This window comes from Narcine bancroftii, chromosome 4 (genome assembly GCF_036971445.1).
Source record: "Narcine bancroftii isolate sNarBan1 chromosome 4, sNarBan1.hap1, whole genome shotgun sequence".
NCBI classification, from domain to species: Eukaryota; Metazoa; Chordata; class Chondrichthyes; order Torpediniformes; family Narcinidae; genus Narcine; species Narcine bancroftii.
In genome coordinates this window covers 292,562,545-292,579,282 of record NC_091472.1, presented here as the reverse complement: position 1 = coordinate 292,579,282, position 16,738 = coordinate 292,562,545, and the positions used below count along the sequence as shown (strand labels likewise).

The following is a 16,738-nucleotide window of genomic DNA, read 5'->3' as shown; positions in this document are numbered from 1 at the left end:
GATGAGGGGTCCTGACTTAAAATGTTGCCTGATTATTTTGATCCATTGATGCTCTCTGACCCACCGAGTCCCCCCAGCTTCTCTTTGTTCACCGTGGAACCATGGTCTTGGTTTGTGAATATATCTTAACTACACAGCAAAGAGCCTTCACATTGCTCACCCATTTTATAACTGGATCAAGCATCTCACTAAATAGTAAAGTAGCAAATGTAATGACTAGTATTCAGTGGAATAATTACCTGTTTTTGATGACATGTAAACACATCTGCCACTATGATTATGCAAACGGCTTGGATAGTTATCGTCCCAGTTGTAGTAAAATAACGATGAATCATCTATCCAGCTACAGACAAATGGAGCATTTAATTGGATAAATACCATTAATAATCAGTAAAGGGCATTACAAACATCTTTTTACGAGTCTGTTGCTCCTCACCGGAAACCGGTTTTGGGATTTTCTGCATATAATCCAATCCACCACTTTTCATGTCCACTTGTTAAAAGCTGAAGAAAAGATTAAACATTTCATGAATAAGAACATTTAAAATGTTTCAATGTCTCTTGTCGATTTGATGGAACACCACAACATCAAATCAAATATAACTAAATCAGCAAAGTGATTAACACATCGATCTTGAGGTGACCAAGATGACGTACTATTCTAACAAAGTATGAAGAGAACTGGTCACAAGTCATTTAAAGCTACTTTTCAAATCCCACAACCTGATAGATTGATTTGGTTACTAGACTAAGTCCTTAGAAGATGGTAAAGAGATGTGAAGTGCAATATACTGAATAAATTTGTTTTTAATTTGGAGGAAATTTCCAAACTGTCAAGGAGTGCATTAGAGAAGTGAAGCCGGGAGGTAATTACAACAAAAAAAAAGCTTCTGTAATGGATTATAAATATTTAGGAGAATTTTGGAAAGATTTAGAGTAAGGTGACATACATACATACATTTTAAAACAGATCTTATTTGAAAGACTGAAGAATTCATATTCAATAACTTTGCAGGATCTCTGGAGAATGTGATGCACATTTCACAAGTAGGTGCTAATAGAAATGATGTCATGAAATGAATGGAGTGGAGACACTCTGGCAATTGGAAGCTCTTTTCAAGGGTTTTGACAGAGTGCACAGAAAGGTCACTCCTGGGTTTTGTTTATCTAAGACAACTTCTTGACCAAAAGGAGATGAATTCCTGTTGATTGCTGAAGAAGGTGGGTTTTTTTTTTGCAAGTGAGAGAGTCACATGGGCTTTCCGGCAGTTGGCAGTTAGAGAGAGAGAGAGAGAGAGAGAGAGAGAGAGAGACAAGTTTACAAGCTCTCTCATTTAGTGTGTGTGTGACACTGAAAATCAGCTGAACAGTGCAAGCCAGCAAGAGCTGGTTGAAACTGATGAAAAGCTCCAGAGCAGTGGATGGCTGGAAGTGCTATCTGTCTGATATTTCTCTTGGAATAAGTGAAACAGAAAGGAACTCTGTGGTGGCCTGAAAGGAAGAGGTTACTATCTGGAAAACCCTGATGGGGAAAGTTTCATCTGCGTGACATTGAGGTGACTAATGGTGGTACCTCAGTTGTGGAAATTCTGGAACAACAAATCTCTCTCTGCAAACCCTACAAGAACCTTCCTGAGCGGAAAACATTTACCTTTTGAGCACCAAAGCCTGGTGAACTTTATACATGTTAAATTCTGTGCACAGTATAAGAATTGCCTGCATCCAGAGAACTTGGAAGAAGGAGAAATGAGATTGAACCAAAGAACTTTTCTTAAATTTACACACACATTACATACACGTGTGCTTAGAATTAGAAGGGGGTTAATTTGGGTTAGTTAAGTACAGAGATAAGTTAAAGTTTGATTCTGTTTTCATGTTTAAAGTTGATTAAAAATAAATTTTGTTTTAAAAACCACTTGTCTTGGTGAATGTCTATTGCTGCTGGGTTTTGGGGTCCTTTGGGCTTGTAACACTTCCACTGTGGCTAAATCCATCACAAGGATGAGAAGATAACATTGTGGAAAATAGATGTTTTTTTTTCTGAAAAGCCACAAGTTTTTCAAAACATTTCATCTGAAGGACAAATGAACAAGTTTTAAATCTGGATTTAAATTCTAAACTAATCAGTAAAGAAAATGAAAACATATCTCCACTGCATTTCTGGACATCTGTAACGCTCTGTGAACAGGCATGCACAAAATAGTTTGTTAAAATACACTGGATGTTTGAACATGATTAAAATTGGTCAATGCATTATATAGAATTCAAATAGACATGATAAATTAAATGTGGTACTTAATTTATTTAATTGTATTAAGAAAGTAATGTATCAATGTTAAAATAAAAAATACTCTGCTCTACAGATTTAAATTCTAAAACCAATTTGTGAATAGCTCAGTTGATTGGTTGATCATTTTTAAAAGTGGCTTCATTCTATCACATGTCAAGTAACTAAGAAGGATTTCAAATGTTCAAAAAGTGGCCAATAATTTATTCTGTTTCCATTCTGAGTCTAGATTCAGCCCACAAAAATGAAAACTTATATATGCTATCAAATGAGAGTGTTTTAATTCACGTACCTTGTGCGATTGTTTTACCTGACTATGACATAAATGGTCAGTAGTCTACAATTAGAAACGAATATAGCTGTGCTTTTTGACTCATTTTGGATGAAGCATTGAAAGAAAATGACAGCAGCTCCTCCACCAGAGCAGGCATGGGAGACACAGTGCTGCTCCGAATGGTTCGACTGCCCAGTCCTAATGCTGGTGGCTCCATACAGGAATTAAACAGCCTCTGAAAGGAGCCAATTATGTTTTTGAGCTAAAATCCTGCAAATGCAGCTTTGTGTCCTGTGCTTGATAGTGGCCACAAGGAGTTGCAGGCTCCAGGGAGCAGCGGACCTGTGACACCCTCTCTCTTCTCCCCCCCTCCCCCAACCAAACACCCATTGAGAATGAGAAGCAGAGGAGACGACACGACACTACAGGACGATGATGACGGTGGCATGAGGGGCTCAGCAGCTGGGGGATCCACACAGGCTGCGGGTGACTTGCGGTCAGTGGATCCACATGGGCTGTGGGCTGCTGGAGAGGGGTTCATGGGAACTAGGTATCGGGGCTTGGATTCGAAAGGGTGCCACAGGCAAACAAAAAGACTCGAAGTGTGTCAGGTGCTGAAGGCTTCCTGATCTTGTCAGGGGTTTGGACCTGGAGCATGGGTTGCCGACGGATCGAATAGGAGTCTGTGAGGCTGCAGGAACACTGAATCCACAGATACCCCAAAGAGACTTTCCTTTATTTCTTTTTCTCTTGTACTTTAAGGGGTGCTGGGCGACACTCATGGCGACTCTTTGTCTATCTTATGGCAATCAGAAGGCAATTTTGTGCAATATTACATGTTCTGTACTATTGCACGACAATAAAGGAATAATGAAAAGAGTTTCTGCCTCTTAGGTTAAAATTACATACATGCAAGCAATATGGGGTTGTCAACTGTTGAAATGAATCTGTATTAAAACTTCATACCCAAAGTTTTATAAAACAATAGAATGATTTCCTAACATTATTTTTGTTAAAATAGTCTGCATTTCAAGAGCTATTTTCTTCTAGCAAAAGATATGCAAATGCTCTCCACAGACAAGGCCAGACCCAAGGACACCGAGAAACAGATGTCAGGGACAGGGAAGGCAAGTTGCAAAGCTGATGAAATGAGAATGTGATGGAATGCAGCAATGTGACTGGCATCTTATTCTGCATCTGAATAAGAATATGTTTTCATAGTTTTTCCATGGGGCTGTCCTGAACTTATCTCCAATTAAATGTGCTGTTGATCAGTAAGCAATTGACATTACAGATGACTGAACAAGGACAGCTGAACCAGAAACAAAAAACTAGTGTGTCACAAAAATCCCCTTCCTATTCAGTACCTTACGCTTAAAAGCAAAATAATTTAAACAAAACTACTTCAAGAAGATATTTCTGAATTTGAATGAAGTGCTCTGCAACACCATAGGTTACTGCTGTAAAATCTGCTCCAAGGTGAAATACCTCCAGATTGCAGCTTACCTTTTCCATTCTGTTTTTAATGAAGTCCTGTTCTTTGGGAGTGGTTATAGAAACCAAGTTGCTACCCATCAGGCTACAAGCTACAGCAGCTGCAAGCCAGTTCCCTTCTGTTTCAAAAAACAAATACTCAGCACCTTGAAAGAAAAGCCAAGGTGCAAAAGCATACTGCTCTTCTGTAAATGGGAAACAATTCAAAATATATTTAAATCTAAATGAGGCGAAACACTGCTACTAACAAAAAAACATTTACTGCAATTAGCATTATAAAATCCTACTTTCAGTCAAATGAACAAAGAAAAACTGGTTTCAAAATATTTATTTTGCATAAATTAGCATATAATGATGAGAAATGAAGCAGTAAAAGAACAGCATGCAACTGTAGCAAAGAGAACAGAGTTACTAAGCAGATCAGGGAAATTCCAGGGATAGAAATGGTTACACAAAACTTCAAGTACAGACCCTTTACTGAGATAATAAAGAGTCCCTACCCAAAATGTTGACTGCCCAATTGTATCCATGGATGCCTCTCTTTTTACATTTAAGATTCTGACTTCTACAAGTTTTATGTTTTTTTTCTAGATTTTATCATGTTGGTATGAAAAGCAAAATTGAGAAAACTTTCCAAATTTCCACTTCTGGATCCTGGACTGAACATTTCCCTGAGGATGTTTTAGTTCACAACTTCATGAAATGATCTAATAGTCACGAGAGTGAGAGGAACGCGAGTCATTATAATTTAGGGAATTCACTGAATGGAAACTCCACAAAAGAGATGCAACTGCAATACACCCACTGCTGAACCAGAGAGGTTTGTTTTTACAAAGGCACTGCATGCCTTATAGTAATCATGGGAAGTTTCTTTTCTCAGAAATGGGCTTAAAAATATAATTTTTTTAAAAATTGGAGAAGTGAAATGGTTACAATGGCCTTCACTAAAAAGCTAAGGAAATTTGGACTTTATTTTCTCCATCATGAACATTTTACAACTACTGCTTTATTGTTTGAAAGGCATGAAAAACAGTTTGGACAGTCCTGATTAGTATTAAACAAAGTAAGTTATATCAATGGCAGGGGAAGAATGGAGATAATTAACTTAACTCAATGTGAAATGTATGTCGTGCTGTTTAACAGACAACTGCTCTTTGCATTTAGTGTTGAACTGAACAGGTGAGTTAATTTTGCTTACCATCAACATACCAGTCTGTTTTTACCAGATCAACTCCTGAAAAAGAAAATTGATCAATGTAAAGGCAGATACTCTATTTAATGCGAAAATAACAACTGCAAATCCTTTCATATTTCAAAATATGCATTTTACCTTTTGGCATTTTGCAAATCCAACCCAATTTTTCATCACACTGAAAAGGTTCAAGGGTTTTATCAAATTTGTAAGCTGCACAGATTCTGACATCATCATCTCTGTCTTTGTCTAGTGAAAACAGAGAAACGATCTGGAGAACAAGCAATGTTAAGACAGCTTAGATCCTCATGACAACTTCGGAATGAACAATTTGAGAAGTTATTTTCTTTCAGACTATTTATTTTATTATTTCCCAATGAATAAATCAAATTTAATAATGACAAATACCTGAACCACAAAGAGCAATTTGTGCCCTGGGTTTCTGCAGGAAAGGAGTTACGATTTAAATCAGCTTGGTGAATATAACTTGAGGGCTTGGAGAAGACATTCACAAGAACGTTGCCTGGATTGGTGAGTGGTAAGGAGAGGCTAGACAAATTTGGATTATTTCCTCAGGAGCATTTGAGGATTCGAAACAGCCTGATGGAAGTATATAAAAAAAATGAGATGCAGAGAAAACAGTCAAGAGTCTTTTTCCAAGAGTGGAAACATCAATTACCAAAGTGCATAGATTGAAAGAGATTTTCAAGATTTTTTTTAATACAGAATGATCGCTGCTAGGGAATATGGAGGAAGCAGATACAATAGCAATGTTTAAAAGACACGCACATGAGCAGGCAGGGAACAAAAAGAAATATATATTCAGATCTTGAATCCTGAGCAAACTTGACAGAATGATACATTTCTTTCAGCTTGGTTCTGGGTCTGACATCTCATTGAGCACCAGACTGATTGAAATCTACTGGTTTGTATTTCACCAGAACTAAAATTCAGATTCTGTAACTTGTTAAATTTTGAAAACTATACATTTTTAAATACTCAAGGAGGTCATGGTTCATTTGTTAGTAGTGAGTATTGATTCAGGCTGATTATGTCAGGCTGTCTGCAATGATGCTACAGATTAAGTACATTCCACGACTTTCCTTTCCAACAAGATCACCATTTGGATGTCCATGCTTTAAAATACACAGCAAACCTGACGTTTAAAAAAAATTGTAACAATCAGATTGTGCAAAATGTTGGATACTAAGGTGCAAACAGAAAGAGCAGCAAATGGTCAAGGTTATTGATCAAATATCAAAAACTGGACACAATTGATAGATTACTAGATATAAAATAAGAAGTGTAGTTAAATCTGAACATAACATAAATGAGGAAAGCAACAAAATACTTGCAGTAATTAACACAAACTCAGAATAATTATTGATCTTAGCACATGATTTGCGTTTCACTGTCCAAAGGTGGCTTTCTGAGTACTCCCAGCATTTTATGATGTAAGGGAGAGACAGTGAAATGCATCTGAACAGAACGATTACTATTGACAACTTTAATCTGAAATAGATATTTCAAATTGGCCATGGTCAGTACAAATTCTCGTCAAGTCAAGTTTATTGTCATCTGACTGTACAAGTACAAACCAATGAAATAGCGTTCTCCAGTCTCGTTGCAAAATACACAGACATTCAATGAGACATAGCACACATACAGGGAAAGAATACATATGCAGGACAAATATTCATCTATACCAGTGGTTTTCAAACTGACACCCTAAACTCAAATTCCACTTTCAGTATTCCCTATGCCATAGGTGCTCTGTGATTAGTAAGGGATTGCTTAAAGTGGTATGTGAGTGGAAAGAAAAGGTTTGAAAACCACTGTTTTAATCATACCTAAGAGACTTGTTATGTGCACGGTTTCATAACTCCAAAGGAAATGGGCCAATGAGAATTTTTCTCAAGCAAAATATTTCAGTAACAATTGGTTCTCAACCTTCCTTTCCCACTTACATACCACCTTAAGTCATCCCTTACTAATCACTGAGCACTTATGGCATAGGGATTGCTTAAGGTGGAATATGAGTTGGGGGGGGGGCAGTTTGAAAACCATGGATTTCAACTAAATAAATAAATAGATAGATAGATATTCTTTGTTTTACAGCAAAACATCCCCAAAAGAGACAGACTTGAACTAATTTCTCCAAATGTTTACACCATATTTTTGTTTGTGAAACAGTTACACATTCTTTGGAGAGCAGGAGATAAAAGGCCCATTCTTTCAGCTTCTATTGGATCAATGGCACTCTTTCAAAACTCTTATTCAAATCCTTTTCTTTCTATGTCTTTATTTCTTTAAAAAGTAAATAAGTTCCAGGAGGACTGCACAATTTTTTTTCTAAACATATGTATTTGCAAATTATGGGTCCACATTCAATTAACTAGAAATACTGTGTGTTACCAGGTAAAAAAAATAATTTGGAATAACTTACTGGACTGCCATCACTCCATTTCCAGGAGCCAGCAGAGGTTGGATTCCTTTTGTTAAACCCAATCCAGAACCATCTTTCTTCTTCCCTAGAATATGAAACAAGATGTCCAGGCTAATATATTTTTTTCAGTTCTACACTTGGACTACAGCTACATTAAAAACTTTGATGATTTTTGCCTCTTGATCTGATGGTCCTGCAATATTTCCCTACCCATTTCAATGCACTCTGGTCTTTTCCCTTGAAATGTTTTTAACATATAATTCATCAGTCATACATGCATTATGATATGAAAATGACACAGATTTTAAAAGTTCCCGTCATTTCAACCGGACAACGCACACAAACTCTTTCTACAGTGTTCCTTTAATGCCTGTTGATTTAAATTTTAATCACTCCATAGGCAGTATTATTGAAAGTGTCTCCATCTTATTTTACTTTAAAAATAATTTAGTTTGACTGCGTTGGAGGCATGTTTACATAGTTTGCTTCTATGTATTTACTCCTCCTCCTCTTCCTGAATTGGATCATTCTGGAAAACTCCCAAAATATTAAAAATAAATATGAAACAAAAAATAGCCAAATGACAGGGCGGACCCATTGGGTGAGCAAAATTCTATTAGAAAAGAGTTTGTCCTGTCGAGAAGTTCGCAGGAAAGCATTCCTTGAACGATGATCCTATTCCATAAACAGAAACTTCAAGATATGCTGGTGTGTGAATGAAAGCAAAATATCAGCTCAGGACAAGCATGCCACTCACTGGCTTAGAACATTTTCGGTGCTATCAAATGATCAGTTGCGCATGTCGGTTCATGAATGTCCTTCAGCAACAATGTTTGCTTTCTCAAAAACTGCTGGGGAGAGGGTCAAGTCTGAAGGAGGTGTAGGGATGGGCCAAGGGTGCGAAGGTTGGGGCATCATGTCAAGTGGCGTGGTTGATGGTGGCTCTCAAAGGCAAAGGTACCTCAATACTTGCACCACACACCATGTGATAATGTGCTCATGTCCTACGCTCTCCAGGCACGAGGGTAATTCTGAAAAAAAAACTTTGCAACATGTGCATCAAGAACCCCATTGTAATTAAAGCTGTTTGTGCAGTGCACTGAATACAACACTAAACAAAAGAAATACTGATCCATGGTTTCATACATCAAGCTTGTGTTGAGTGATTATAGAATGATCTGTGACAAATAAATTACAGGCTAACATTCTACAGAACTTGAGTTGGCAGGACAAAAATTGCGATGGTACATTCATTGTCACATTATAAGTGGCACCATGACAGACTCTGAGGCTCAGCAAGGAAGAGGCAAAACTGTAACAATAGGTGACTCCATAGGGATGACAGGAGGTTCTGTGGCAACAAGAGAAACACCAGTATGGTGTGTTACTTCCCAATGTCATGGTCAAGGATGTCTCTGAGCAGTTATACAACATTCTCAAGGGGGAGGATAAGTAGTTAAGGTGTCATTGTACATATTAGCATGAATGACGTAGGTAGGAAAAGGGTCAAAGCCATGCAGAGTGAATTTATTGAGCGAAGAAAAGGATTAAAAAATAAGATTTTCAGGGTATATTACTCTCAGAGTCATGTGCTGGTCAGGCTAGAATTTAAAAAAAAAATAGGCCAGATAAATATGTGGCTGAGCTCCTGATGGAAGGGGCAGGGATTCAAGTTCTTGAACCATTGAGAAATTTTCAAGAGAAGACGTGACCTATACAAAAGGGACGGGATACATCTGAACTGTGAGAAGACCATTATTCTGGCAATTTCAAAGGAAGGTTTAAACTAGATTGGCAGAGTTGGGGCTCACGGCAGTGATTAGGCAAATGATAAGTGGCAGCCTAACACTGTACTCGGAGAGGGCAAGTGTAGTGAACAGGATAGCCAGGGGCAGTGTTCCCTCTGAGCTGTGCCCACATTGCTTTCCTTTGTGCCCACACACACAGACCGTTCACGCACACAGCTTAGAGGGATCAATGAGCACGAGTAATAACAAAGTGAGAGGAAAGATTTTGGTTTAATTTGCATCGTAGGAAAGGGTGATAGACAGGAAATGAATTGATTAAGAAGACATGGCTGAGAGAACAAGACTGGCAGCTCCTTTTTCCAGGGTAAAGATGCAACAGTGTAATAGATGGTGAGATAAGAGATGGTGCAGGGGTTGCATTTTTAATAAGGGAAGTCATAACAATCTTGGTGGAGGATATTTTTGGGAGATCATCTAGTGAAGCTATAAGAAAGGACACAAGAAGGAAATAATCACTTTGTTGGGGCAGTTTTTCAGCATCCAGACCATCTTGAGGAATTGGAAGAGCAGATGCGTACAGAAATTGCAGATAGCTCGAAGAATAATTGGGCAGTATTACTGTGAGATTTCAACTTTGTAAATATTGACTGGGGCACTCATGGTACAAGGGCATGGATGGGATGGAATTTGTCCGAGAGAGCTTCCTCAATCAACAATATTGATGGCCTTCCCAGAGAGGGTCCTACACGAGACCTCAAGGAATTTTGTGTGGTAGCTCTTTGGTCCAGTGGCCACAATTCTATTTGTTTTAAAATAGTTAAGGAACAGATGTGACTGTGCACAAGTTGGGGCAAGGCTGATTTCGAGTAATGAGGCAGGAACTTGCAAAGTTGATTGGGAATGGATGCTTGCAACTAAGAGGAAAGTGCGAGGTTTTTTCAGATGACAAAGCAAGAGTTCAGGCACTGTTAGAACAAGGCTGGTAAGTTTAAGGAAACCCTGATTAACAAAGAATATAAAGGCTCTCGTCAGGAAAAGGGAGGGAGGCCTACATCAGGATTGACAGTGTCTGGGTCAAGCAAATCCTTTGATGAGTACAGGGAGTGGACGAGTGTGTTTCAGAGGGAAATCAGGAGGGCAAAAGAAGGACATGAGATGAAGCTGGCGGGCAGGATAAAGAAGAATCCCAAGAGATTCTACAGGAATATTAAGAGCAAATGGATAGGTAGGGAAAGAATTAGTCCATTAAAGATCAACAGGCTGTCTATGTGTGAGCCACGGGAGAAAGGTAGGATTTTGAATGAATACTTCTCATCCACCTTTTCTGTGGTGGAGAACATGGAAGCCAAAGAATCGAAGAGTGCCAAGGTGCTGAACCATACTAGAACTATCAGAGAGGTTTTAGCATCCTTGTAGCATCAAGTGGACAAATTCCTAGCACTTAATGTGTTTCCTTGCACCTTACGGGAAGCTGGGGAATAAATTGTGGAGGCCATTGCTGAGATATTTTCATCATATCTGGTCTTGGGTGTGGTGCTGGAAAACTAGAGGGTGGCATACGTTGTGCTGATGGTTAGAAAGAACAGGAGGGACAAGCCAGGCAATGACGGTGTTAGAAAATTGCAGGAGAGGATTAACTTGCATTTGGATAGTTAGGGAGGTTGCATGGATTCATGTGTGGATCATGTCTCATGATCTGATAAGAGTTTCTTGAAGAGGTGACAAAGAGGATTGAAGAGGTCAGGGTGGTGGATGTTGTATATATGGACTTTAGCAAGGCCCTTGACAAGGTCCTTGGGCAGGATTAGAAGTTGTGGCAGATGAATGCATGGCTGAAGACTTGGTGATGGGGGCACGGGTTCAGATTTGTGGATCATTGTGATTTCTTCTGGGGAGAGGGACCAATATTGTGCTGGGGAGATTTGCTACAGCTGTTGGGCAGAGTTTGAACTGGTTTGGCAGCAGGATGGGATCCAGAATGTGAGTGCAAAGAATATAGCAGTAAGTGGAAATATGATGCAATGTCTTGTGGGTTTGTGAGAAAGGACAGGCAGGGGAGGAAGCATAAATGTAGTCAGTTGGAGGGTTTGAAGTATGTCTGTTTCAATGCAAGGAGTATTAAGAATAAAGGAGATAACCCTAAGAGCAAGGATCAACATGTGGAATTATGATGTTGTGGCCATTACAGAGACTCGGCTGATGCAAGGACAGGATTGGCTGATACAGATACCAGGGTTTAGATGTTTTAAAAGGGACAGCATAGATGGTAAAGGGGACAAGGGTGGGGGGGGGGGGGGTTGGGGGTTGGGTGGGTATAGCATTACTAATCAGGGTTAGTATCTCTTTCTCTTTGGCTTGGCTTCGCGGACGAAGATTTATGGAGGGGTAATGTCCACGTCAGCTGCAGGCTCGTTTGTGGCTGACAAATCCGATGCGGGACAGGCAGACACGGTTGCAGCGGTTGCAAGGGAAAATTGGTGGGTTGGGGTTGGGTGTTGGGTTTTTCCTCCTTTGTCTTTTGTCAGTGAGGTGGGCTCTGCGGTCTTCTTCAAAGGAGGTTGCTGCCCGCCGAACTGTGAGGCGCCAAGATGCACAGTTTGAGGCGATATCAGCCCACTGGCGGTGGTCAATGTGACAGGCCCCAAGAGATTTCTTTAGGCAGTCCTTGTACCTCTTCTTTGGTGCACCTCTGTCATGGTGGCCGCTCACCATATAACACGATCTTGGGAAGGCGATGGTCCTCCATTCTGGAGACGTGACCTACCCAGCGCAGTTGGATCTTCAGCAGCATGGATTCGATGCTGTCGGCCTCTGCCATCTCGAGTACTTCGATGTTAGGGATGAAGTCGCTCCAATGAATGTTGAGGATGGAGCGGAGACAACGCTGGTGAAAGCGTTCTAGGAGCCGTAGGTGATGCCGGTAGAGGACCCATGATTCGGAGCCGAACAGGAGTGTGGGTATGACAACGGCTCTGTATACGCTAATCTTTGTGAGGTTTTTCAGTTGGTTGTTTTTCCAGACTCTTTTGTGTAGTCTTCCAAAGGCGCTATTTGCCTTGGCGAGTCTGTTGTCTATCTCGTTGTCGATCCTCGCATCCGATGAAATGGTGCAGCCGCGATAGGTAAACTGGTTGACCGCTGCCAGTTGCAGAAAGGGCATAGGTTGTGGAGTGAGTGTCAACTGAGTCGGTGTGGGTGGAAATAAGAAATTGGAAGGAAGCAATTAGTCTATGGTCCCCAAATAGCCCTTTGGACACTGAGGAACAGATAAGTGGGCATTTTAAAATGGTGCAGAAATAACAGGGTAATTGTTATGGACACCTCCACTTCCCAAACATTGACTGGCAACTTGTTACTGCAAGAGGGATAGAAGAGGTAGAATTTTTCATACATCAGAACAAGAAATAGGAGCAGGAGTAGGCCATCCGGGCAGTCAAGCCTGATCCGCCATTCAATGAGATCGTGGCTGATATGAACTCATCTCCACCTACCTGGATTTACCCCAAATTCCCTTGTGTGTCCAAAAAGGATACCTGACATAGTATGTGGACCAGCCAACTAGAGGAGATGCCATAGTGGAGCTAGTACTGAGTAATGAACCTGGTCAGGTGACAAACCTCTCATTAGGGGAACATTTCAATAATACTGACCACAAATTTTACCATAGCTATGGACAAGAATAAAAGCAGACAAAATGGTAAAGAGTTTAATTGGGTAAGGACTCATTATGATGGGATGAGGTAATAATTAGGGAGTGTAAATTGGGAACAGTGTTCCTGGGAGGCAGCACAGAGTAATATGAAAGATGTTTAGGGACCACTTGCGAGGAGTTCTGGATAGGTTTGTCTCACTGAGACAAGGAAAAGATGGTAGGAATAGGAAACTTTGTTTGACAAAGCAGGTGAGGCAGCAAGTTAAGAGAAAGAAGAAAGCAGACATTAGATTTAGTCAGCCAAGTTTATTGTTATTTGGTTGTACAAGTACAACCTGATGAAACAGCATTCTCTGGTCTTGGTGCCAAACACTTAGACATACAACCAGACATCACACACACAATACATCTGCAGGACAAATATTTCATCTATGCAAATAAATAAATAAATATTGTTTCATGTAATGAAAGTCTCAGATGGTGAGTGTGTGCAGTTCCTTTGGTTGTTCAGCATTCTCACTGCCCCTGGGAAAAAGGAAGCAAAAACAGGAATGGCTCATGAGAATTATATGGTCAGCAGGAAGGAACTAAGAAAGGACTTTAAAGATCTAGAAGGGGACATGAGAAGGCAAGTAGGATTAAGAAAAACATTAATATGTTTTTTGTATTCGTGAAGAACAGAAGGATGGCGAGAGTGAAGATAGGGCTGCTTCAGGATAAAGGAGCAACATGTGTAAATGTTAAAACCTTGTGTTTTTACTTCTTAGTTAATTTTGTGCCTAACCCTTTAAGCAATTGTTGTATGTAGTGTTACCATGTAACTATAACATCATATGTCATAATATCTGGGCATATGGAGAATTTGCATCTCATTCTATGAAGAATTATGGAGGAGAGGCAAGCTCAAGATACTTTTCTTTGAATTCATCTTAATTTCAACTCAATTCATCTTAATTTTGACTGATATATGTTTAAAGTGGAATATCATTATATTGTTATACAGTGTGCTTTGTTTATTCATCGTTATGAAAATCTCAATGTGAAGTTATGCAAAATGTTTATTTGTTTTATCCATGAATTAAAGCTACTTACAGCTGCAACTATGAAGTTTGGTTTATTGGATTAATAAGATAGTAATTCGGAATATCGTCGCTTAAGTTTCCTTGAAGATGACAATATTTTGAAATTGGGAAATATTAGAACATGGAAAATGTCATCTACATTTAGATTCAAAGAAAAGTCTATAATTCTGAACTTTGTTTGGAAGAAAGGCTTGAAGAATTTGTCTGAAAGAATTACAACTTATTTAAGCATTTAAACTTTAACAAAAAGTAGTTTTCTGTTAGAGTATGTCTATGGTGTCTGCCAATTGTGCAGTTTAAAAATGAAAAGAAATCTGTGACCTTGGAGAGATAAGCCATTGCTAGCAACCAGAAGTTATTAAAACCTAAGATACTGCTCCGGTTTGCAGAATCTGGCAGGAAGCCCAGATTTGTTCTAAAAACACCTGATACGCCAGTTTGTGTGAAGTACCACAGATCCAAGACAACTCAGCCAGAGAAATCCTCTTAAAGGAACCAAGCAAGATACAAATTTGTTTACAGTTCTGAGGAACCAGAAAAAGAGAAGACAGGCTGCAGTGTGAAGAATCCAAGATGGAGAAGAAGTCTTGTTGGGCTAAAGACCTTGAGCAAGCAGCACCTCTCAAAGAACTGTTTGGTCGTGAGTTAAGCCAGCAAGGCAGACAATGCTTGGCAGGAGATTGGAACCAGCCACCAGTGAAGAAGCAGCTTCAACTACCAAGCAAGGAGAGAGCTCCGATAAGGCACTGTATGCCTCATTAGCTGACTTAAAGAACTGAAAGAGATGAATGTATGATGCAAAGCCCCACAGGGTCTGTACCGAGTGAAATGCTGAATATAGAGACTCCATCAGCAGTATCTGAAAGTTCAGATATGAATCCTGACGATAGCATTTCCAAGATTATGAGCATAGGAAGATCTTCAAAGTCTTCTAGAGCAAGTACAGCTTCGTGTGCTTCAAGCATATCAGCTATTCATGCTAAGGCACAAGCAGATTTCGCTACTATAGATATACAACATGAGTGGTTGGAGAAAAGATATGCTTTAGAAGATATAGAAGCTGAAATGAAGAATCAACAACTAAGGCAAGAAGCTGAAATGAAGATTCAACAAGAAGAACAAAAAAGATAATTGAAGAGAGAAAAGAAAAAACTAGATTTGAGGAACAATGTGCTATGAATATGGCCAAGGTAAGAGCATTAGCTCAGGCTTCTGCAAGATCTATCACTCAAAGTGAAATACCTAAAGCCTAGCACCTTATATTCCAGCAGATCAATGGGTACCGCAGCAACAAGAAATGAGTGAACTTGAGCAAGGAGCCAAGGGTGGCACTGCTAGTACTCAAATGACAATGACCAGCAATGTGGAAAGAGCTTGCGATAGTCAATCTCTTCCGGGCGCACAATTTATGAATCTTCCCGAAAGGAGAGTATTTCAAAAAGGTTCAACCATGCGAGTTGATCATCCTCAACCATGATGTCTCTTTGTATTGCTGAAGAACCAGCGACAAGACAAGGATCTCCACCAATGCCATCACTTACAACTCAAGGTCCTACACCTATGGCACCAGTTCAAGAACCATATGCTCCATTCACAACAAGACTACCAGTCGCAAACCATGGTGAACAAGACAATATATTGTCACTCATAGCAAAACAAAATGAAATTTATGTTATGTTAGCGCAGCAACGAGGTTCATGCAGTTGACCCAAGAAGGAAATTCCAGTTTTTAATGGAGATCCATTACAATATCTTACGTTCTTGAAATCCTTTGAACATCACATTGAAAGTAATACTAAAAGTGCCAAAGATTGTCTGTATTACCTGGAATAGTATACTGGAGGGCAGGTGAATGAGTTAGACAAAAGTTGCCAATATACGCATCCAGAAGGGCAAAAGAATTATTGCATCATTATGGCAATGAACATAAAATTGTAAGGGCCCAAATAGACAAGATTCTTTCTTGGCCAGCAACAAAATCAGAGGACACAAAAGCTTTACAGGCTTTGCACTCTTTCTGAGAGGATGTTGTAACGCAATGGGAAGTAGTGTACATTTGCAAGAGCTGAATTTGCTTGCTAATTTGTCGATTATTGTCAATAAATTACCTTATAAGATGAGCGAATTATGGAGAACCAAAGTTGCAAAGCTTAAGATGCTTTCCAGAAGGGATGCCACTTTTGAGGATGTTGTACAATTCTTGGAATGGCATGTATATGTTAACACTGTACCAGTATTTGGAAATATTAAGGATACTTCAATAGTTCCTAAAGATGTAAAGAAGTCTAAGTCATTGTCTAAACAGAAACCAAAGGGAAGTACCTTTGTTGCTGCTGTATCAGATACAAGCACAAGAAAGAACAAGAAAACAAAAGGAAAAGAAGATCAGGCTGTTCAGGAAAGCTGTTTGTATTGCAAAGATAAGTGTTGTGTTTGATGGAAAAATGACTGCGGGTCAGACCATTGAAAAACTCAGTGAAGTTTTTGCATCATATGGATTACCCATGGAACTCGTCTCCGACAATGGCCCGCAATTGGTGTCAGCAGAACTTAAAGCTTTCAT

General features: G+C 39.5%; 1 protein-coding gene across 7 annotated transcripts in view; it reads right to left on the bottom strand.

Annotated features, from left to right (window-relative positions):
• The window catches only part of pla2r1 (phospholipase A2 receptor 1), a 113,450-nt gene that overhangs the window by 25,784 nt on the left and 70,928 nt on the right, over positions 1 to 16,738 (bottom strand). For 6 of the 7 annotated variants that reach the window (XR_011356750.1, XR_011356751.1, XM_069935395.1 and 3 more), the window contains exons 14-19: positions 7,694 to 7,778; positions 5,386 to 5,518; positions 5,254 to 5,289; positions 4,068 to 4,240; positions 437 to 504; positions 240 to 343 (exon numbers count right to left, since the gene is read on the bottom strand). Coding sequence is in view for 5 of the 7 variants with exons in the window: in XM_069935395.1 (XP_069791496.1) it covers positions 240 to 343; positions 437 to 504; positions 4,068 to 4,240; positions 5,254 to 5,289; positions 5,386 to 5,518; positions 7,694 to 7,778 (599 nt within the window). In the remaining 2 variants the exon portion in view is untranslated. The remainder of the gene's footprint in view (positions 1 to 239; positions 344 to 436; positions 505 to 4,067; positions 4,241 to 5,253; positions 5,290 to 5,385; positions 5,519 to 7,693; positions 7,779 to 16,738) is intronic. The other variant, XM_069935397.1, reaches the window with a different exon arrangement.